This window comes from Pseudorca crassidens, chromosome 8 (genome assembly GCF_039906515.1).
Source record: "Pseudorca crassidens isolate mPseCra1 chromosome 8, mPseCra1.hap1, whole genome shotgun sequence".
NCBI classification, from domain to species: Eukaryota; Metazoa; Chordata; class Mammalia; order Artiodactyla; family Delphinidae; genus Pseudorca; species Pseudorca crassidens.
In genome coordinates, this window is record NC_090303.1 from 33,150,537 (window position 1) to 33,174,367 (window position 23,831).

A 23,831-nucleotide genomic window follows, 5' to 3' on the forward strand; every position below is an offset into this window, starting at 1 on the left:
CTTACACCTCAACACTCACCTTCCCATTGTGGTCTCCTCATCACTTCCTCCTAGACTCTTCATCTTGGTGAATTTGACAACGTCAGACAGCCTTTGCCCTTGACTCTCCTGAGTCAGTGCCCTCCACCTTCTCCTGGCTTCTGTTGGTTTCACTGCTTAGTCATCTCTTTGGTAGGTTTCCTCATGACTCTGATCCCCTCCCTCTTCCTCCTTCTTTCTATGTTTTCTCTTCCTAGTTCCCTTTCTGTCCTGCTTCCCTTCAACAATCTCATCCACTCCCAAACTTGAGTAGTTCACAGATTTATCTCTGTCCTTGGCCTTTGTCCAGAGCCCTAGTTCTCTATTTCTAACTGCTTGCTAAACATCTATAGCATGATGTGTCATCAGTACTGAAACATCAGTTGTCTGTAACCAGGTTCATCATTCTCAGCAGAACCAGTTTTTTTGTCCCCTTTAATGGCATTTCCATTCTCTTTCACCCACAGATCTGGGATTTGATCTGTCATCTTTGACAGTCAAATCGCATGGGTTCTCTACCTTTGCTTTCTCTCTTGCATGTGGCCTCATCTTGGGGGAGCTCACCACGTTAGACTTACGCTGTTATGGAGCTATCACCTTGTCAGTTAAGGGCAGGGCATTGGTCTTACTCACTGCTGCTTGCCCCTTAGTGTCTGCCACAGTGCCTTACCCAAAGCAGACCCTCACTGTTTGTTGAGTGGTTGTTTATAAAGTAAGCATTTTAATGCTTTACTTGCATTTCATGAACTGTTTGTCATTGAACATATTTCTTGTCATTAGTTCTTTAAATACTTTTATTCTTAACCAAGCAAGCACCAGAGTAAAGTTTCATACCCAGAACTTCAACTCTGGTACTTATGCTGTTTTTCAGGAAGAGCAGTTAGGTAAGGGTACATAGGTTGGTCAGGAGGTGTTAATTTCACCTTCCTTCTTGAGAGCCGGGTATAATACATACGGTTATTACGTTTTCACGGCAATTTTAGATAACTTCCATCTCCTTTTATACCTTGATTTTTCTGCTTTTTTGCTTCTTTATTTTTTAACAGGTTTTCAAAATGGAAACTATCACTGTGACATAAGATGCTATTGATAGTACATCAGTATGGTTCAGCTATTCCCCTGCCCAGCAGAGTGTAGCTGCTCTGTGCACAGCCCTGTAATACATATTAGTTACACAGACATTAGAGAAGCCCTTCCCATCCATATGTATGTGCATGGCCCGCGGAAGTTAATAATGCCGTATATCACATGCACGTAGAATGTAAAACGTACTTCAGAATGACAGCAGGCTCATATAAAATGAATATTGGCTTACGACGAGAGGAAAGCTAGGGAAAGATTTTTGTCCTTTCACACCTGCTCTTTACTGAATTATTTGTTTCTGTGTCTCAGTATCCCGGACTCACATTCTGCCCCCCCCCCCTTTTTTTTTTGTCAATATTATGCTCCTCTCACCAGCCACCTTGCTTCACTTCAGCCACATGGATAACAAAAGAACCCCTTTGGAGAAATGAAAGATAGCAATTATACATTGGTATTCATGTTACAGGAGTCACACTGCCATCCTCAGGGAGTTTAACAATGAATATCCAGTATTAATTGCCACAGTAACTGTGTGTCTGACCTTGCTGAAGTGCAATACATCAGTTTTACATAGTAAAATTATTTGCCACTAAGAGATTTAGAAAGGATGATCTTAAAATTATATTGCTGTTTAGAATGACTAGTATTTTTTGTTTTTAAGAAGATCTTGGGGGACTCAAATGACTAGGTCACTACATTTTCTTAGGAATCAGCACACCGGGAGTTGAAATCATCATTTTCCCACTGATTTGGTTGGCAATGACGACAAGAATAGTGCCTTCCTATTCTTATGGAAGGTGAATAAATACATCGGCATCTCTGATAAATCTATGGAACTGATAATAAGGCACGAGGACATAGTACTTTTTATCCAACGGGGGGCGGGAAAATGTTCTTTTTGTGTGTTTGTACCTAATTGAGGTAGGGTTTTCTGCCAGGAGCAGAAACACAGAAGCATGCTAGGAACCCTAGGACGTGTTTCCCTTTTTAAAGAGGCAACATAATTTTTAAGGTGAAGCCCCTTTGCTATCAACTTTTCTTGCTTCAATCTTCTGCTCAGATCCTCAGAAATACAGACGGTAAATATTTTTACATGTGTTTCTCCCTACCCCCTCCGCCCCTACCTGCCTCTGGTTGGGCGCCACCCATCAGGAGAATTTCACACTCCACACTCTGGAAGCGTTTGTCACTTGGGTGTCACTTGGGTCGGCTCCACACTGCTGGGTCAGCAGTGAGCCCGACTCTGACAGAGCCACGTCAGCGGGCCGTGTTAGGCTCTGGGCTGTGGAAGCTGTGTGTGCAGAAATGAATGATTGTTCAGCCTTCTCTCCGTGTTAAAAGGGACCGCGGTGAAGAAAGTCAGTGCAGTCACCCGTGACATCCGAATTTCAGCCTAGATGAGGTTCTAACTAGAGATCCGTTTTTGCTTGTATTCTGGCAAAACAAGTATGTGATAAATATGAAGGCCACCTCAAGTTTGGGAGTAAAACAGGAACTGAATGATAGAATGAGTAGTTTTTTTCCCACCTTAAAATAAGGCTGTGATGTAAATGAATATGATATATATCTGCTACATCTGCTTAATATGGCTTGCTCATTGTTTTAGTGTTTAAATGATGTTTTATATGACTTTCTAATTTTAATATAGCGGCAGTTCAAGAAGTATTAACCAGGTAAAAGAGAGTATAGCACACACGCAATTAGTATATTGTGTTTTTGAGACTTTGAACTTTCGATTTCTTAATTCACATCATTCAGGTAGTTTTAAAAATGAACTCTGAATCCCATCCCCACTTCATTCTTTTTTCCAGTTTCCTTTAAAGTATTTATGTCTTTCTAATGCTTTATGTATCCATACAACTTGAGCCTGGACCCTGTACCATTAGAGGGAGATCCTTGACCAGGTTCCTAATTTGTTCTGAATCTGTAAAGATATTAGGTGGGAAAGCAACTTGAGAAAGTGCAGCTTTAGTTAGCTTCTTTTTTTTTTTTTTTTTTGCCTTTTAAATTTTCTCTCTGTTTTTCTTTCTTCCATCCATCACTCCCATCGGCAATGAAAGCAGGATGATGAAGTGACAACCGTTCAGGTTAAAGAGCAAGACCGGGACGTCCTGGTGCTGAAGAAAGTGCAGAGCTGCGGCCCAGCCCCCCAAGCGGGGAGTTTGGAGAGTGATTGGAGGTCAGAGTTCCCACCCAGCCCCGTGCTCCTGTTTCCTTTTCCCTGCCTTCCTCCCCTTCTCCCGCTCCATCTCACTCGCTCTCTCTGCCTCCTCTATCCCCCCCTCCCTCCCTCCCTCCCTGTTTTCTCCGCCTCTCGAGCCCAGCGTGCTAGCTGACTGCAGAGCTCTTAGCAGCCAGATGGACTCAGTTCCCAGTGAAAGGACAGAGATGGCAAGATCTTTGAGCCTTTAGGGGATGCCTTTGTTAGTAGCCGTGCACAATGGGCAGCTCCCGGCTGAGAGTCTTTGACCCTCATTTAGAGAGGAAGGATTCTGCCGCGCTTTCAGACCGAGAGCTGCCCTTGCCCACCTTCGATGTGCCGTCTTTCAAATACATTGACGAGGAGGACGAGGACGAAGAATGGAGCAGCCGTTCACAGTCCTCCACTGAGGATGACTCCGTGGACTCTCTGCTCTCCGACAGATACGTGGTCGTGTCCGGGACCCCAGAGAAGATCTTGGAGCACCTTTTGAATGACTTGCACCTGGAAGAAGTCCAGGACAAAGAAACAGGTAAGGCAGGGGGGTGTCTCCTGCTTCCAGACTCACAGCTGCGGCTGCCCTTGTCAGTTTCCAGAGGGGCAAAGCCTCCGTCTGTACTGTAGCTGAAACCAGAGTGGGCTGACCCAGCATATGCTTCTTGGGCCTCCCCCTTAGCCTCCTGCTGTTTTGTTTAAATCCAGTAAATGGACGCACGTAGATCCAAGCAGCCGCCTGGGAAGTAGCTGTACAAAGAAAATGATACGAAGGCAGATGTTCTTGTTTCACTGGCCGTTTTTACCACATCTCACCTAAAGGCAGTTGGCGAGAGGCCAGCATTTAATAGCCAGTGTCCAGTGGGAAGGAATATGAGGGATGGGGTTACCAGCTATAGCGTGCACCTGGCTTGTGGGAAGCACTGAGCTGGGGGGAGTAGCCTCCCTGCCGAAAAGTCAACAATTAATGCAACTACTCAGCAGCTATTAGCTTAGCAGCAACTTCTGCCTTTTTCCATGTGGTTTACAAACTGCTCAGAGCAAGCCCTGCTGTGCAGGATATGATATTCATAGCTTCTCAGACCAGAAACTGTAATTCACTGAAGTCTTGTTGATCAGGCTTCTTGTCCTTTCTATTTAATCTGGGAGCAAAATACCCACTTAGCTTTTTCACCCTTGCACTTCTGGAAACACTACCGTTGCATGATCTACCCAAACTTCCTTTATCACACAAGGGCAGTGCTTGCTTCTCTTAAGCAAAATTTATCATTTGTTCCAGCCTGGAGCAGTTATTCCAATGAACAGGCCTCTGGCTGTAGCCTGAATTCTGCAACTTGATGCCCTGACTAAAATACACTTTTTGCTGCCACCGTAGCACCTGTGATGCCGCAGTTTGCAGTATATCAACTGCGTCAATAAAAGGCATTTTTGGTTTTATTAGTACAAGTAACTCCTTAGGTTTTTCCCATGCAGGAAGGGTTGTGAAATGACAGCTTAGGTGGGAACAAGAGTTTCCTTAGGTCCCAGTAGTTTTGTCTGAACTTAATTGATGTCTGGCTCTATACTGCATTATAAAGGACGTTAAGAGAAACAAAGATGTGTGAAATATGTAATAGTGTTTTTATCAAAAAGCCAAAAATGACTCAATCACGCATCCTACATAAATGTTACTGTTTGATCTTGAAATTCAAATAAAAACTTTATTTTGCATATCTGTGTTTGGGGAAAAATAGCAATAGTTGTCATTTATACACAAACAAGCTAAAAGAGAAACGTATTGTTGTGGCATTTGCTGGGTGGTTTTTGTATGTCTATCTATTAATATTTTGTGCGTTTGAGCACTATTTCCGTGTTCTGCTTCATCAGAGATAGTCATCATGGAACTGGCCATAATTTTCCGCGTACTGGTTAGCAGACTGCTTTACACAGGTGGTTTGGACTAGATTACAGGCAAGTTATCTGCCACGAAGAGGACACCTTTGAACGTGCGTAGCAGTTTGGGGGACTGAATGCGTTCTTTTTAATAGCACTGCAGTGCTATAACACAGGACTTTGTGTCTAAGTCATATTAATAAGAGTAGAAATTACTGAAGCCAGTACTAGGCCTACTTGATTTCTTTTTTCTTTCGTTCTCACTGTCATTAGTTTTTTGTGAAAGATGGCCTAGGTACCCACTGACAAGTTACCCCTGGGAATGAGAAATCACCCTAATTCCTGTTACTAATGCCAGGGGTGGCCTCCTGCTGGGAAACAGTGTTGTACCTGGTGTCTAGTGACTGGTATTCCCAGTTTCTTCTCGATTATACCAACTCTGGGATCAGATGTGTCCCTCGTGCCAGGTGCCGAGCAAAGCTAAAAGGACCACGACTCGGTGTGGCCAAAGCCGGGCAGGTAGAGCCCCGCAGGGGTCAGTCTCTCCTCATTCCTCCTCATTTCCTTAGCGTTTGCAGAGGACACATGTAAAACTTCAGATGTTTGCAGGGACACCTGAGGGGGAAAACAGTAACAACTCTTCCTCTGATCAAAGGAGAGTTTTATGAAAATGAAAAAGTCAACTTTGGAGAGAGATTGACGTGTAATATGATAGGGACACCTAAGTGGAAGTCACATGCAGTTCTTCCACACTTCACGAACAGCGCTTGGAGAAAATACAACAGAAGAGCCACTGGGTGGCTTTTGTTGGTAACATTTTAAAAAATATAAATCTAAAATCAATTTCATTTACAAATTGAAGAAAAGTGGTTATGAGTTCGTTCTAGTTTGAATACTAAATGAGTCACATATTTAAAGTAGTTGGGGCCCCTTGTCACTGACAGCGGTGAATGTTAGTTCTTTATCTTGGTCAGGCTGGCAACCCTCACTATAAAAGGTCTACGTGTGCAGGAGTCTGAGTCGCGTAAACATATGGAAGACAGATGGAGGAAAACGAGAAGGGGCTGCACTAAACGTATACAGCAGCGTTTTTATGTTCTTGAGCGCCCCTTTTAGGGAGATGGAGCCATATGGAGCCGGGTGGGGCCATATGGTGGTTATCCACATGGCCCCAACGGCAATGAGGAAGAAAGCATTCATGGGAAGAAATAAATGGTCCTGGAGGCTGGGATGAGCCTGTTCTGGACTCTTACATTCCTGTACCCACCAGAGGCTGGGCAAGTTAACCAAGCAAGAGATGCAAGTTATTTCCATCTCTTCCCCACAGAAGTCACTTCATTGTGAAAATGTAGGTGCAAGGCGCAATAGGCTAAGAGACCTATACTCACAAAGGACAGGTTCAGGTGATTAGTAATTGCTGTCTACATGCAAGTGGAAAAAAAGTTTACTTAACTGAATGGAATAGAAATAAGAGATACTGTATTTTTTTGTTATTACCCAAATCTAGAATAGAATGGAATAGCAAACAATAATTCATATAGTATTCTATCACCATATCAAACTGAGTTTCAAAAGCAAAAAACATTATTAGAGATGCTTACAAGCAACCTACTAATGATTTTCATAAATGATTTGATCCACACAACACTTACCATGCTTAGTTTCATAATCCCCTACGTGCCTACCTTTCCTCCCTGGTATTACCAAACAGTCATCCTGGGAATATCTGGAATGAGTGGATGGATGGATGGATGGATGGATGGATGAATGAATGAATGAATGAATGAATAATTCTTCATTGTTTAAAATAGAAAAACTGTTTGAGTCTGGTAACTGGATACCTATTTGTGAACATTGAAGGACTGCAGCTGTTTTCAAAGATTACCTTTTCTTTCGAGGTTCAGGGTCTGACTTGAAGCGTTTGGAATGTAAGGGAAAAATCAAGCAGCTCTATCTTTCATCTTCCCAGAAATAGGGCAGACGTCACTGGGCATTCCCAGCCCAGGAGAATTACAAGGAAGGCAAGAAGCAAGAAAATGTGTTGTGAATAGAGGAGCTGGAGGGGTAGAGGAGCAGGTCCCCACCACCAGCCCCGTCTCTGGAAAGGATCAAATGTGTTTTGTCTAGAGATGCTTCTATTAGGAATAACGATTTCTGTTCTAAGGGGGGTGACCGGGGACAACACTGTGATCAGATGGATACATAGAGAAAATCCTTCTTACTGCCTTTTCTTTCTACATCTGCATTATGATGAGTCTACCTTAGGGGAAACACAAGAGGAAATAACATTATTTGCTCCCCTTTTTTTCCCATGTCTTGGGTTTTTATTCATCTTTTTGAAGCAAATGTGCTTATGATTACAGGTTTTGAAGAAAAAACAAGCAGGGAATAAGGTAGTGGGAACAGGTAAAGCATATTAGCCGATTCTTACTAGGCTCGGCCTGCTTTCTTCCAGGTATGGCTGTTCTTACTTCATGAGGTTATCATTCAGTATATTGTGTACTCAGTGTGGAAATGTCTGCTCATCCTGCTTTGACCACGGAAGGCATGGACGCCTCCGTGTGGGTGGTGTACTTTCAACAGCACCTAGTAGGCTGATTACATCATGGAGAAAGTGAGTCCCTTACCTTTGTAACGAGGAAACCACCTCCGTGAAAGTACCTGGTTTATATCATAGGAGTGTCTCACTTCATTGATAGGGTCCCAAAGCTATTCTCCATTGCCAGCTTAATGGCTTTTTTTGGGGCATTGCACTGATGGAACCTTGAGTGAAGCTAGGGCAGGCAAGCCATTTTTCATTTTCTTTTATCTTCTTTCCCGTTCCAGCACCAAGCGTATCCTAAATAGTTGATACATATTTCTTGTGAAGGAAAATTAAGAATGCCTTTTTCCTGATCGTTGGAAATACGGAAGACAGTTTAGGTGAACTTCTTCCTTAATTTCCTTACCTTTTAGGATTTCTGGAAAGATGTTTGGTGCTTCTCTTCTAGGCTTGCTTTTGCAGGTGGCAAGACCTTTATAACGCTGCGGCTGCATGGCTTTTGCAGGACTAAAACTTTTGGTGGGTAGGCATGGAAGTTTTTAGATGGTGGTAAGCCTCACCGTGATTTTGTGCGATTAACATGCATGTAAAATTATCTTGGATCTATCTTTTTATTTTTGTGGTATCATGTAACACATAATAGACCAGTGGATCTTATCTGTGGCTGTATCATTAGCAGCACGTGGGGCATTTTTCAAAATATCAATGTCTGGGTCCCACCCCCGAGATCCTGGTTCAGCTGACCCGAGTTGGGGCCTAAGAGTTATGGGCTTTGAAGGCTCCCCAGATGAAGCTATATGTAGCCAGGTGTGAGAGCCACAGAACTAGGACAGTGACTTTGTCTCTCCACTTTTTTCAGAGACATATTCAAAGTGTCTAATAGTTATCAATTTGCCCCTGAGAACTACGGGCGTCATTTCTCCTTTCCTCCACCTCCCCTCCCCACTCCCTCTCTTGGTCTCTGTGTCCAGCCTCCTATCCACTGGTCCCTGCCCTAGAGCCTCTGCAGCCTGAGTTCAGAATTCACAAACCTGCATTGCTGGTCCATCCACTGAAATGGTTTTGAAAAAAGAAAACAATCAGAGCGGACAGAGGTACTGGCCACACAGCTGTTAGCTCTCAGTTCTTGGAATGAGGAGGTGACGGTATAGTGAACAAAACCCATTTGGATTTTTGCAGGGTTCTGTCACACTCCAGGGATCTCTGGGTGGTCCTTCAGTCTCACAGCCAGGAATGTTACTTCTGTAAGAAATGATGTTCTAAGGAAGGAGAATATGCACGCAGCAGAGTAGAAAGGGTACCAAAATGAGATTCTGAAGCCTTGGGTCCCCAGATCTGGGCTCCATTAATAGACCAACCTGAGACCTTGAGCAAGTTATATGTGAGATGAGTTCTGACATATCTTTCATCACTAAAATGCTTTGATCTAAAGAGATTTATGTCAACCCCTTTCCTTTCAAAGTATGTCACAGAACCGTAGAATTCTAGATCTGGAGGAGACCTTCACCCTGCGGTCGTTTTGTGCTGACCTCACCATCACTTAGGCTTTGCACAAGGGCTGAGGCGGTTTGGCCTGACTTCATGTTGCTCTGTCTTACTGCTGTGTTTCTTCAACCTCGCTCAGAGAGTAGTTAGAATGTTGATGGGGTAGCAGGCTTGGAATTCAAGGCTCAGTGGCCATACCCGGTGATGATTTAAGTGTGTTTGTGTATAACCTTGTCCAATGGGAAACTTTTTAAGTTCCTTTGGGAAATTATGCTATAACATTTACAAAGAATAGCTTTGGTTTATCACCTACCAGTAATAGCCGTTTGCAGAGAGTTTTACTACCAGGCCATTTTGGGATATTCAGAAACAGTCCGTTGCTAGAGAAAAGCAGCGGTTTTCCCCCAGTGATGAAGTACTCTGCATCCGGGCTCTTATACTAGCCCTCCCCCTGTAATTCCTTTACTTTTAACTTTACACACTGCTTCTGTAATAAAGTACAGCAGTGCATATTTGAGTGTTCAGTTTCTATATGCGGGTGAATGAATACCATAGAAAAATTTAACTCCTTCCTTCCGCAGATATTTTCGACCTCTTACGTAGGCACTGTTCTAGCTGTGGGGCATACAGCTGTAAACAGAATACACACAAACTCCTTACCTTCGTGGGGCTTACATTTTAGTGGAGGGAGTCAGACAAAAAGCAAATAGGGAAAGAGTGGATGTTCGTGGTGCTAAATAACCAATCTCATTATAGACACAAATTTGGGAGAACTATATCCACATGTCTTTAAAAATGAAGAAGCTAGAGGATGTTTTAATGTGTTTAAAGTAGTATAGAGAATGAATGTGAAATGTCTGGTCCTATTCAGCAAAGTTCAGAACCAAAGGAAATAGACTTAGTTGAAAAAATAAATAAAAGGAGCTGGAAGTAGGTATAAGTATCCCTGGATGGTACTGGCGACAGCTAGGAGCCGTAGACTCTGCAATCCGGGGAAATGGTTGATGTCAGCCTTTTACCTTCTTGACCTGTGAAGGTAGCTTTCTCAGAGACAAATAACTGGACTAGGTTGCCACTCGAGGTCTTTTTCAGCTTTATGAAACTGTCAGTGTTAAATATTAGGTTAATTTTGTTTGCATACATGCTAATGAAAAAATCAACGAAAGACTAAATAAATTCATTAGCACCAACTCCAGCTGCCCTGGGTGTGCCTCAGATGCAGATGAGAACCCCACTGTTCAGCGAAGGCTTGTGTTTTCAGATAAAGCGAAGGCTTGAAACAGCGATCCACGGTGACAATGAAAATCCCCAAAGCGCCATTGAGAGAGTGCTAGGAGTAAAAGTGCTCATATTAGAATATTGGTTTCTGTTCTGCTTTATAAGCTCTGTGCTTCTGGTTTGGTTTGGTTTGGTTTTTTGGCAGTTCCCTTAGCTTCTCTCCTAATTGCTAATGTGGAGAATGTAATGTTTTTGCCGATTGTAATTGAAGCATTGGAAGACTTTATAAATTAATACTGACTAAGTGATGAGATAATTAGAATTGTGTAGAAATTTCTTTCTCATTTGCCTCATGTATGAAATCAAAGAGTTTAGACCACATGACATCTGAGGCCCCTTCCAAATTTGAGAGCCACGATCTGACACCACGCTGTTTATCCAAACATCCCCTCCACTAGATGGATGCTTGTACGGGATGATTATCTCCATCTAATGGACGTAGACGCTAAGGCAGAAGTTAACTAAGCTGCTTCAGAGATAGAGTGGTCATTTGAATCTGAAAGTGAACCCAGATGTATTCCTAGCTTTGTCCTAGACATCATTTTTGCCTAGTGGCTAAAATCTTGAATGAAAGGCAGAACTGAAATAAAAAACCTCCCATTCGACTCTAGCTGTAAACCCCAAATCAGGCGCTTCAGTAGCCACTTAAGAGGGAGCTAATCTCCAGCACAAAGACCTGCTTCTTGGTTTCCACCTGTGAGCGAGGTGGCCACTGGGTGGGCTCACTGCTTCAAGAAGGTTACACAAGAGAGGGGGTGTGGGGGAAGAGGTCCTAGTTGCAGCTGATGCTGTATCAGACCACTCACATCAGATAATGTTAAAAATCAGATTATGACTGTGAATTTCATTTGAGGTGTTCATCTTCTGAACTAATCTGTTCGCACCACCTTTGAACATGTGATACTATATATGATAACAAGGGAATTGATGCTTTTACACTGCCAGTAGATTGTGGGTTAATTAATACTCTTGTTGGTAATGAAGCAAGGTGAAATGCAGTGAGACAGAGATGAAGCATAAGGTCATTAGTGTACACTGATTAATAGTGAAAATGTGGAAGTTTTCATTACAGCATAACCAATGGGCAAAAGAAGATGTTTAATGGATAAAGATGTAAGGAGGAGTACAGCCTACTCTTCAGGGATACCGTCCCCATTTCGAATGAGACTGGATCATCGGAGTGCATTTATTAAATCGCATCATTTTCATGTTTACTCCACATGATGTCTTCCAGTACTTAAAGTTCAACTCTAAGTCTAGAGCACCCTAGAAACAAACTGAAATATTGTAGGGCTGTGAGAAATTAATTTCAGGAGGATCTGAAGATAGGAAATGGAAAAGGAAATACACAAGGGGCGAGAATTACCTCAGAAATTAGATCTTTAGTCTCCTGACTATAAGGGTTTTGAAAAACTTGTGCATCTTAAGAAGAGTTTTTAGACTTTCTTCTTTGAATACTTCTAAGGAAAATATCAACAACTTTCTGATGGGCTAGAGGGAAGGCTGTGTCCTAGAGTTGGGAAGTGAGATAGAGGATCTTTGAAAGTTTCCTTCACACATTATATTCTAGATGAAATACACATGTGACTTCTTGTTTCTGTGAAGTCTGTCCTGCTGGTGATGTCCTCAACCCCCCAAACCATGAGGGTTTTCCTATGTAAATTGTAGCCAGAACAGAAGGCTTAGAAATGAATGGACTTTCTCTTTTATTCACCTTGGAAATTTTATTTGCTTTATTCCCCTTATTTACATTTTCTTTGCTTCCCCTAAAATTGGAGCTTTTCCTCCAACTCGGGTGCTCGATTTGGTACTCATCTTTTTAGGTAGACAACTGTGGGGAAGCTTAGGTATTTCTTTCTTTGTAGTTCAGTAAATTTCTAATTTCCTAGAATGGCTGGTGGATAAATTATTACAAATAACAAAATACTCTGGTACACTGAGAGTTGCCATAAATATGTACATAAATTGTCAATTTTCAAAGAATCGTAATATGTACATAAATTGTCAATTTTCAAAGAATCATAATAGATAAAATTACAGTCTGTTTTTAAATGTAAAATATAAAGGCCCTTTCTCATAAGTCACAAAGTTCATGTAGAATAGTCTTCGGTTTTATAATTACATGAATAAGATATTGGCTTAAATCTGTATAGTCTCTTTGACATAGGGTGAAGGTTCCCTTTTTTTTTTGGTAATTTTTAAAAATATATATTTTTATCTTTTAATTTATTTTGGTTGCTCTGGGTCTCAGTTGTGGCAGGTGGGCTCCTCAGTTGCGGTATGCATGTGGGATCTAGTTCCCCGACCAGGGATCGAACCCAGGCCCCCTGCACTGGGAGCACGGAGTCCTATCCACTGCACCACCAGGGAAGTCTCTAAAGGTTGCTTTTTAAACACAAATCCAGTATAACTTGTAGTTTTTCTCATAAAGATGCGTTTGAGAAAGGTCATAGCTTTGTTTAGTTTTCTCTTTATATTTTGTCTCTCTAATATATACCCTCTAAGAACAAAGGCTGCTACTTCTATTTTTCTATCTATAGTTCTATAATCTATAATTTCTGTAGCACAATTTCTCAGTTGGGTGCTGATTTTTGTTCTTATAAATTTCTTTTTTTGTTCTTTTTAAAAGGAAAATGGATTTTTATTTCTTTAAAAAGAAAATGCTGTTCTTAACTCTTAAAGTTTTAAAAATGACCATATTTTCTCAGTGAATTTGGGGTCTACTGGCATATTTAATATTGTACTTTAGTAGAAACACTTGTGATTTTGCCAGCGTCCCGCTATATTTCCAGAAACTTGTTTAAATGTGTGATGTGAGTCAGGTATTTTTGGAGCAGCGAATTGAAAGAAGCAACACATTCTGAAATTTCTGGAGACAAGATACTGTGTCAAAAGTCAGTTTGACAATCGAGTAATTTTAGCAGAATCATAGTTTTAATGTAACATCAGCACATGAAATTACTCGAGACTGTGCTTAAGACAATTCAAAGGATGAAAAAACTCTCTTTTCTCTCTCCCTCTGTTTCTCTCCCTCAGAGATCTTGTGTGTCATCTCTCCAGTTGATGGATTTAAAGTGAGATTATCAGATGTTCTTGTCTGTATTTTTTAATGCTGTGACATCGTCCTCAGTCAAAAATTTAGCATCCTATCGGAAAATGGGGAAAAAAGTGATTTTTCTATATAAGAGTATGGATTTCAGATAGTCTTGTAAGTGTGAGGAAGGAATGCTAGTAAATAGCAATTTGTTGATTATAATCGCTGCATGTTAATCTCTCACAGCATGTTTCAGTCAAATTATGGCCTCATGTAAAGGGTGCAATGCCACAGAATTGCTGTAATTGACAAGCACATGTCTAAAAGGAATGTTCTTCAAGTGGGAGAATTTTTGCCTTTAACGTACCTATAATTGAGCTTTTCCTCATTTCTTTTTGCAGTCTTTCTCATTATAACCTTCCCCTCCCATTTCCCATTATCCTCATTTTTTGCCCTTGGGGCTTTCTCGCTCTACAATTGAAACGATTCTTTTCATTCTGTTTGCAGCTTTTTTGCTTTGTGCTTAAGGCTGCTATTAGGCTGGCCGTCCTTCCCCCAAATCTCAGAAATAAATATGAAATTAGACAGAATTGGTAGGTATGTGTGAACGGAAAGTGTGGTGGAAAACTAAAATACCGTGTTGTAATCCCCAGAATATCTTGCTGTAATCTAAATAGCGACAGAAAATTACTTTCAGAGCCATCCTGTATCCTTTTCTGTTTCAGACTTATCCTTCTTTTCAGCATTCAGGATACTTGGTCAGTCTTCTAAGTTTTAAATCTTTTAATCCTGTAAATGAGCTTCACTTAGTGTGAAGATGAAAAGCATCAGTTAAAATTGCCCATCTCATGTCTGGTTGGATATTTCTACCTAAATTCTCAGTCTAACAGTGAACAGGGTTTTAGGTGAGTGGCTGTATATATCAGGGCTCATGATGGTAGTTCTAATATTAAAGCATCTGGTGTTTTCCTTCTTGCTACATCCCTTTGAATGTGCCTTAAATAGACTTGTTATGAAGAAAGATTTACATAGTACATAGAGCAAGTTAGGTTTTCCCCCAAAATTTTCTTCCTGTCTTGCTTGATATCACATGGCTTGTTTTTGTGTAGCAGGCTTATAGATATCATAAATACAGTGTCATGATTTTGTTAAGAAAAAAAAAGAAGAACAGGGTGAAGATATTTTCATCCTAATTTTGGATCTTTTCCCAAGAACGGAACGTACGAAGTGTGACTCCTTGTGTCTTAGTTCAGTTTGATCTGAATTTGAAGGCATTGCAACGTCGTTTTCATTTACCACTGATGACTTTTGTAGAAAGATTTTAGTAAGCTCAAGTTCTGCCAGTGCTGATTGGCGTGTTGTGAGTGCGTATCTCAGAATTATTGTGACAGTTTACACTATCTGACAGTCTTCTGGGGAGGTTGTTTGTTCTTTTAAAAAATAATCAAAAACATAAAAGGCAAATATGTCTTCATCAGCACATTCTACAAATCCACAGTAATGAGATCAGGATAAATTCACAGCACTCATCTCTCCTTAAATGTACGTTCCCTGCTTATGATAGCTGAGAAACTTGAGAACAAGACCACATTACTGATCATGTGTTTGAGTTCCTGAAAATTTTCTGTGGGTGTATATTATTTGTGATCAGGCATGGCTGCATACAACAGAAAATCTCGAACAGTGACATAAACAGGTTACGTATACTTCTGTCTCATGTGAAAATAAAAATAAAGAAGTGCAGTCCAGAGCTGGTAAGGCCCCTCTGAAATCAGCCAGGAGTGAGATTCCTTCCAGCTCTTTGTTCCAGTGTCCCTAGAGTCTGACCTGCATCCCACGAACCAAAGTGAATATAGCATCACAGTCCAGGTAGCAGGATGGAGCTAGTTAAGAACATACCTGTTCATCACACCTGGCTTCTGCTTCTTTCTCATGGACCAAAACTTAGTTGTGGCCACATCTAGCTACAAGTGAGACTGGGAAATGTATTGTTTGGTTTGGTTTTAAGCTATCTGGAGAGCAGTATGCCCAAGAAAAATCAAAGTTTGGTTCCTAAAGAAGAGGAAAATGGCATGAAATTTTATGAATGGCAGCTTATGTTGTTTCGATACTTTAGACCCGAGGCCATAACTATATATTTCTGTCCCTTCAAAGTAATATAAACACATTGTAATTTAAAGTGCTGTATAATCACTTTTTAAAAGCCTATAAAGTGGTTTGGATTAAGTCTTATATGCTTCTCAACAAGTGACTATTGACACTAATCTCATGTATTCTTTTTTTTTTAATTGATGTATAGTTGATTTACAATGTTATGCCAATCTCTGCTGCACAGCACAGTGACTCAGTTATATATACATTCTTTTTTTATATTCTTTTCCATTATGGTTTATCACAGGATATTTAATATATTTCCCTGTGCTATACGTTAGATAATCTCATGTATTCTTAATTCTCAAGGTTTACTTACCAGTAAGTACCTTTCTTGTGTGATTTGAGCCCCTGAATTCATGCTAGAGAATTCTGCATTTTTCACTCCAAAATTCTCCCTTCCAGTTGTTAGAAATATTTTTCATAAAAGAAATTTAACATATACCAAGAAATAGTTCATGTCATATGGCTTTGAAGAAGTTTTTTTAACAATATCACAAATTAAATTTGTTCTTTTAAGAGTAGGTTATAGTATACAATTTTATATAATTATATTATTGTACTCTTGATGATATTTCAGAACTCATATGTACCCATTACATACCTGTGTGAGTCAAATCACCATGAATCATGCTAACAGAAAGGCTTAAGGACGTTCGTAGGCTTGTAAGTAGTACATTTAATTTAAAACAAAACTGACTTCTTAGAACCACTTGAGACAAGGGATATGTATGAGTGCCTTTAGCCAAAAGGCAAAAGTATCTTGGCCAGTGACAGTTGATACATGTTTAATGGTCTGTTGATCCAGATGTTGGGCTGACAGGTGATAACTGAGGTGAGGGATAGCCAAGACTTTGACATGCAAGTCACTTCTTTTGATTTGGGAAAGAGTGAACAAAACGTAATGTGACTAATGGTTTTCAGTATCTACAGTGTCTAATACGGAGAAGTTTATATAGAAGAAAAGGAAGAGTTTTATGGTTTGACCTTTTAAAAAAATTGTTTTCCTTTCTGCCTTTACATTTCAATTTTTAAAAATATAAATATGTATAATTGGTCGTTAAAATATCTTAAAAACATTATGAATCTGTGGACTGTCTTAATCCTTCCATGTGATTGTCATTTCCACTTTTAGAAAAGTAAATTGGCTGATCTCTTATAGCTATTTGCTATTGCCAGGTGTTTGCTAGAAAATAAAAACAAAATAACAACATTTGAGTAGGAATAAAGGAACTGTGGCATGCGCATAGGTGGAAAAAGACGTCATAGGGCCATCTTTGGCAATTCAAGGCCAGTAAAAAGACCAGATTCCCGTATCTATGATGCTTTTCCCTGTCCAAACCCAGGATTCCATGACTTTCCTGTACTTCCTTTCCCCTCACCCCTGACATGGACGGTTTGTATCCACACCCTCAGGAGAACATTGTGCAGTGAGAGCCATTGCTGTGGCTCAGCACGCCTTGGGACCTAGGCCCCTTCCGACATTAACTCAGTGGTTATTCTCTGTACTTATCTCAGTCTCAGTGTCATCATCCCGCTAAAGGTAAGACCTACCTTCTAAGGTGGTTTTGAGGAACACAGATCATGTGGGTGACGCTTGTGGTACAGCCCACAATATGTGGTCCATAAAGGTTGGCTGGTATGGTTATTGTCATACAGACTAGCCACTGTCTCCCCCCCACCAACCGACGTTTCCCCGTCACCTACTGAAGCCACCGCCGGCTTCCTGGGGCACAGTAAGGAATAGGTGTGGTTCAAAGCATGGTTTGGGGCTCTCTGGGGCTAAAACATGTGTGCTGGGTGGCAGTGGTGGGCAGGGGTGGGGTATGGAGGTTCGCTCAGACATTCACATGGATGGAATATTCATCAGGCTGGAGCTTGTAGACTGCCCGTTGTGGTCCTTTAACGATCTCACCAGTCAAATTCCAAATCCTTGCAAAAGCTGAGACTTTATCTTACAACTTTGTCTTCACCAGAGCAGAGAGCCCTGTGCTCAGCCCTAAGTGATAGGTGTTTGGTCATCCGTTTCAACCAAACCTTTCTCTGTGACCCTAAACCACAAGTCTCCCTTTCACCTGTGTGAGAAAGATAGCAGCCACGTGATATTGGAAAGAAAGAGTTCTAATGACTGTTCTGGAAACCAGACACAGAGGCATGTCTGCTGTCAGTCACTGGTTGAAATACATTTCCTAGAAATGTTTTCAAACACAGGCAATACATTAAAGTAAATTTTCTCGTATCGGAAGTGTTCAGTTTGTGTAAGATCTTGTGCCACATTGCTTAGAAAGAGCCTTAGTTGTGTTTCCTTTAAATGAGTAAGTTTGCAGAATAGATTTTTAATTCTCAGGTTTAAAATAGGCAATTGACTATCCATTGCTAAACTTTATTTAAAATAACTTCTCTCTAGTGTCCGTAAAATTTCTTTTAACTAGAAACAAAAGTAAATTAGTAAATAAATAAAATTTTACTTGTCTGAAATTCAGCACTAATGATTCACAATGACCAAGGGAAAAAAAATTAACACTCAGAATGGTGATATATTTCAAGTTTTGAAAGAAAACTGACAGTAGAGATTCTTCTTAGTGCTCAGGAGATAAAAATATCATACCTTGTTTTAAGTTGAGTCAAGTATTAGAGTTATTGCTTGGAATAACCATGCCTGAGACTTCTGATTTAAGATTTTTTTTAACATCTTTATTGGAGTATAATTGCTTTACAATGTTGCATTAGTTTCTGCTGTGTAACAAAGTGAGTCAGCTATATGTGTACATATACCCCATATCCCCCCCTCTTGCGTCTCCCTCCCACCTTCCCTATCCCACCCCTCTAGGTGGTCACAAAGCACCGAGCTGATCTCCCTGTGCCATGCAGCTGCTTCCCACTAGCTATCTATTTTACATTTGGTAGTGTATGTATGTCCATGTCACTCTCTCACTTCGTCCCAGCTTACCCTTCCCCCTCCCTGTGTCCTCAAGTCCATTCTCTACGTCTGCGTCTTTATTCCTGTCCTGCCCCTAGGTTCATCAGAACAATTTTTTTTTTTTTTAGATTCCATATATATGTGTTAGCATACAGTATTTGTGTTTCTCTTTCTGACTTACTTCATTCTGTATGACAGACTCTAGGTCCATCCACCTCGCTACAAATAACTCAGTTTCATTTCTTTTTATGGCTGAGTAATATTCCATTGTATATATGTGCCACATCTTCTTTATCCATTCATCTGTCGATGGACACTTAGGTTGCTTCCATGTCCTGGCTACTGTAAATAGAGCTGCAGTGAACATTTTGGTACATGACTCTTTTTGAATTATGGTTTTCTCGGGGTATATGCCCGGGAATGGGATTGCTGGGTCATATGGTAATTCTATTTTTAGTTTTTTAAGGACCCTCCATACTGTTCTCCATAGTGGCTGTATCAATTTACATTCCCACCAACAGTGCAAGAGGGTTCCCTTTTCTCCACACCCTCTTCAGCATTTATTGTTTGTAGATTTTTGATGACGGCCATTCTGACTGGTGTGAGGTGATACCTCACTGTAGTTTTGATTTGCATTTCCTGATGGTTAGTGATGTTGAGCATCCTTTCATGTGTTTGTTGTCAGTCTGTATATCTTCTTTGGAGAAATGTCTGTTTGGATCTGCCTGTTTTTGGATTGGGTGATTTAAGATTTAATGTTTAAATTAATTTTTCTTTGTTTCATGACATTTTAGAATATTTAATTGACAGGCACTTAGGAGCACAGTTTGTAGCTTAAGAATGCATATGTGATGTTAATCATACAAGATGCAGCAACTCAGGTCGATTATGTTAAACTGAGCAAATCTTCGAACTGGATATTAATTTTTTTTTTGGATATTAATTTTTATTGGTAGATGCTGGCAGATTGGTATTGAAAGCTTCATACCCATGACAATTCCCATGTTCTCATCTATATTGTTAAGTAAAATGATACTTGCATTGATCATGAAGAAATTAGTCTTCCTGGCTCATTTGTGAGAGCACCTGCCGTTACTGATCAGTGAGCTACACAACCACAAGAAGAGTCTTTGGGGAGAAACAGCGTGCTAGATGGCATGAGAGCTGAGTGTCAACAATATCCTTAGTTCTCTTCAGTCTATCAAGAGTATGCCTCTACCACTTAAGGGGCATCTCTCTAAAGCCAGCACACCAGGGACCATCACACACCACATCCAGTGGCCTTTGAATGCTCTGTCTCATGGACCTCCTTCCAACAACTTTTGACTCTTATGATCTGCTCTCTTTACCAGTCCTTTCTTGTTGGCTTCTATCACATTTATGTCTCCCAATTCTCCAATTTCTTCTCTTTTTAAGCTCATCTTTCTCCCACCATTGCCCAAATATGAACATCCACCCTAGCTCAACCCTCAACCTCTTGCTTACATCTTCCTAGGATTGTCACTGAGAATTCATGTTGTTCCCAAGCACTCTCTTTATACAGTTGCTCCCATCTTCATCTAGCCTTCTTTAGCAAACTCTGGTCTTCAATAATTTTGCTCAGTAGTTCCATTTAAAGTAGCCTAGGGAACCCAAGCTCAGTGCATTTAAAAGTAAGCTCATCCTCCCTCTCCTTATTCTTCCTGTATCCCGTCGGACTTCCGGGATGCAGCAGGTGTAATCTGCATCTCTTGTCACGTCTCACCTTGAAAGTCTTCATTCACTTCCCTTTTCCTATAGAACAAGCCCCAGGCTCCTTAGTCTAGAGCTCAAAAACACTCCAGGAATTGGCTCCAACTTACTTTTCTACTTTTCAGTTACACCGTGTGACCTCTTCCATTACTGTTTCACAACTGTACCATAGACTGAGACTTACATACTTGCGTGTCCCCAGACAGTTCATGTGAACGAATGAAGCCAACCAGAGCAGAACTGTGCTAAACTGGGGAGGGCACCCTGCGTAAAGAGCACAACTCAGGTCTAAACCACGGTTGCCATCTGAGATATGGACGTGGTGTTGCCAGATCTCTGATTTTTAAATATTGTCATCTAACAGAAAACATCTTTAAGGGCAAAACAAGGCTCAAAGGCCACAGGTTTGTGACTCAGCCACAGGCACACACCCATTACCCACTCCTTTGCTTACATCCTTCACCTCTTTCTCCGCCAATTCTGCTCAGAAGTTCGGAGGTCGTCTCACACGCCACCTGTTCGGTGCAACCTTCCCTGGCCTGTGGAGTCTCTCCTTTACCCCCTGTGACATCTATGTTTGGTGTTGCTCAGTTGCCGTGTTACCTTACTTAGTTCATCCCATGGGGATACACGTCTCAGCTCCCTTTCTCATTATGAGCCTGAAGCCATGGACCAGCGTTGTGCTTCCCTGTATCAACCCCCAGTGCCTCAACCAATGCCTTATGTATAGTCATTCCTCAATACACAGTTTTGGTTGGTTGACTGGTAGCACTTGGAGAACTGGGACAGGACAGACATAAATAATTTTAGGAAAATAAAGAACAGGTATATTTATTCCATGCTTGATATATGCCAGATTCTTTGCCAGATGCATTAGCTGTCCTATTTAACTCAGCTACAACTCTGCTAGGTGTGGATGTGACATCCACTTCACGGTGGATGACTTAACTAAGGCCCAGAGAGATTAGGTACTCTGCTCAAGGCTACCCAGGTAGGAATCCAGCTCTCTGACTCCCTTTGCATGCTTTACACTGTGTTCTGAGCTTCCCAGCGGACTTGGCAGATACATGAAGTGTGCCTGGACACTTGAGAGCAGCTGATTGGGGCTGGGACAGCAGGAGCTCATGGGGCCCGTCCACTCTGTAACAAGAGTGACCTGCAAACTGACCCTTTCTCTGTGTGGAGAAGATAAAAGTGCTGCTGTTAATACTCCATGCTGCTTCTAGTGCCATTTTTAAAAGGCAGCATGTGCAATTAAACTTAGCCAAGAACATAAAACCTGCTGTATTCAAATCACTCTTTCCTAAAGAAATATGGTGGGATTCCAGAACCATATTTTACAAGTTAAAATGAAAACGGATTTCATTATTGGAAGAGGGCCACGCAATCCGTATCGTAAGTTCCTGTCGTTAAAGGGATGACTTTTCAGGTTTGATGTAGAAACAGCATTAAATGAATAAGCCTTTCTTGTGCAACCAATATCTAAAAATAAAACTAGATCAAGATTTGACAGTTTTAGAATGGCTAAGCAAGACCCTGGTGAAATCGTAAAAGTCTGCAGGAGTTAAGTGAATTGAAAAGCTGTGGTGAACAGCTGCATTTGAGGCCATGAATACTGCTTTTTGAAATGTAAAATACACTGAGCGAGAAGCAGAGCTTGTGTTGGTGGCATCGCACTTTAACCTGTGATTCATACACGAACAGTAAGGTTTTTTTGTTTGTGCTTAATCACATTACATGGACGTTTTGGCAGTGCTTCTCAAAAAATAATGGTAAGTTGTAACATTCCAGGGCCAGAAATGGGCGCTTTCGTGTACAAAGCTTTTCTTGGCTCCTTGGAATAGAGGTTAAGTAGAGCATGTTGTAGAGTACCTTAAATTTCATTGCATCTCAAGTAGAAATGTGGGTGAAGCAAAACTACTAACAGTACTTTAGGGGATATGAGTTAGTAGAGAAATGTTGAATATTCACATTGCCTTACTTAGATTAAATGGCTCCTATGGGCAATTGTCTGTCAAAACTCTTTTCATTTGCTTTTTGGTAATTCACTGTAACTGGTGAGTGGTTTCATTACGGCAGTGCATTTTGCTGGCGAGCGTTGAAAAAGAACTGAGGTAGATTTCTCTAATTGTTTCTAAGTCACCCTATATGCATTATGATTTCTAGACTTCCGGGTTCGTTTTTATGTTTTTGTTTTTTCTTTTTTTACCTCCTCCCTCCCCCAAAAAGGCATTAAGCTTAGACCTTTTGGAAACATTTAGACCATTTTCTTTAATTTGATTAAATTTATATAACAGAAACCTTTAAAAAGAGTCTGTACCAAACCAATTACCGTTCCACCTTGACACTACTCTGGGATATTCTAGGAACACTTGTATTTTGCAGAAATTAAATGGAAGTTTTTAGTGCTTGATACACTTAAAGTGATAGTGAGAAAATTTTTTAATTTATGCATATAAGAAAAATACATTCAAGTAAAATCAAATAAAAATAGATAATTCTTTTCTTATGTCTTAAAGTTAAAACAGTAACAAATGAAAGGGAAAAGTTCTGTATTAATTAACATTATGGCTAATTATAGACCTGAATTTTAGAGCCATTTCTATCAAGTCTAGATTTTGACAGCATATTGATATATTTTATTTCAGGTTACATTCTTCTTAAAACTGTAATAGTATTTTCCCTCCAGTTTTGATAGGTATTAGCATGTTACTTTATACTGCAAAGAGTAATTCCTGTATTTTAAAAAGCCACTACAAAATGTTATGTTATTTGGGGAAAGAAGAGGGGTATTCCCAAAAGGATGGCTGAGTATTTTTGTCAGTGATGAGCCAAGAATTTGGGATTAGATTTAGAGATGGATTTAAAGAATAGAATTTCAAAGAAAAGTTTTTGGTACATTAATACCTAGGTATTCATTAAGCTAGAAATCAAAATGAATGCATCTTTTTATTCAGAGTGTTAGTCTGTATGGCAATGATGAATGTGTTTAAATGAAAGATGTTTTTATACACAAAGGTGCTTTTCTACCTAGAGTCTTAAATTACTATTAATTAAGCAGTATATAATATAATAAATAATTATAGTGTTTTAATGTGGATGCCAGTGGATTTGCTAGTCTTTCTAAATGGCCATTGTTGGCTAATAGTCTTCAGGGGATCATTTATATAGCCATTGTGGTTCTAAAAATATCTCTAAATAGCAGTGGGACAGCCTTTTTTGAAGCATGGATATTATAAAATGCACTTTTATTTGAAGTGTGCTGTTTTGAGTATATCACTCAATTACTTTCATATGCGGCAAAAAAAAAAATACCAATGTTGAAAAGGAATAAAGGAAAGCTCTTTGTATACAGAAGAATTTCAGAACAATATGGTAGTTAGAGAAAGATTTGAGTTAGGAGTATTGGGAATCTGTTCTATTCATTGGATTTTTAGCTATTCTATTCATTAGGTTTTTAACTGGAGATGTTTTTATGTAGCATCATTATTTTTATTTTAATTAATATTTCTATGGCAGAGAG

General features: G+C 40.3%; 1 protein-coding gene across 2 annotated transcripts in view; it reads left to right on the forward strand.

Moving 5' to 3' along the window:
- RAPGEF5 (Rap guanine nucleotide exchange factor 5) overlaps positions 1-23,831 on the forward strand; it is a 222,007-nt gene that overhangs the window by 147,718 nt on the left and 50,458 nt on the right. The window contains exons 10-11 of one of the 2 annotated variants that reach the window (XM_067746170.1): positions 3,162-3,280; positions 3,745-3,833. In XM_067746170.1, coding sequence (XP_067602271.1) covers positions 3,162-3,280; positions 3,745-3,833 — 208 coding nt within the window. The remainder of the gene's footprint in view (positions 1-3,161; positions 3,281-3,744; positions 3,834-23,831) is intronic. The other variant, XM_067746171.1, reaches the window with a different exon arrangement.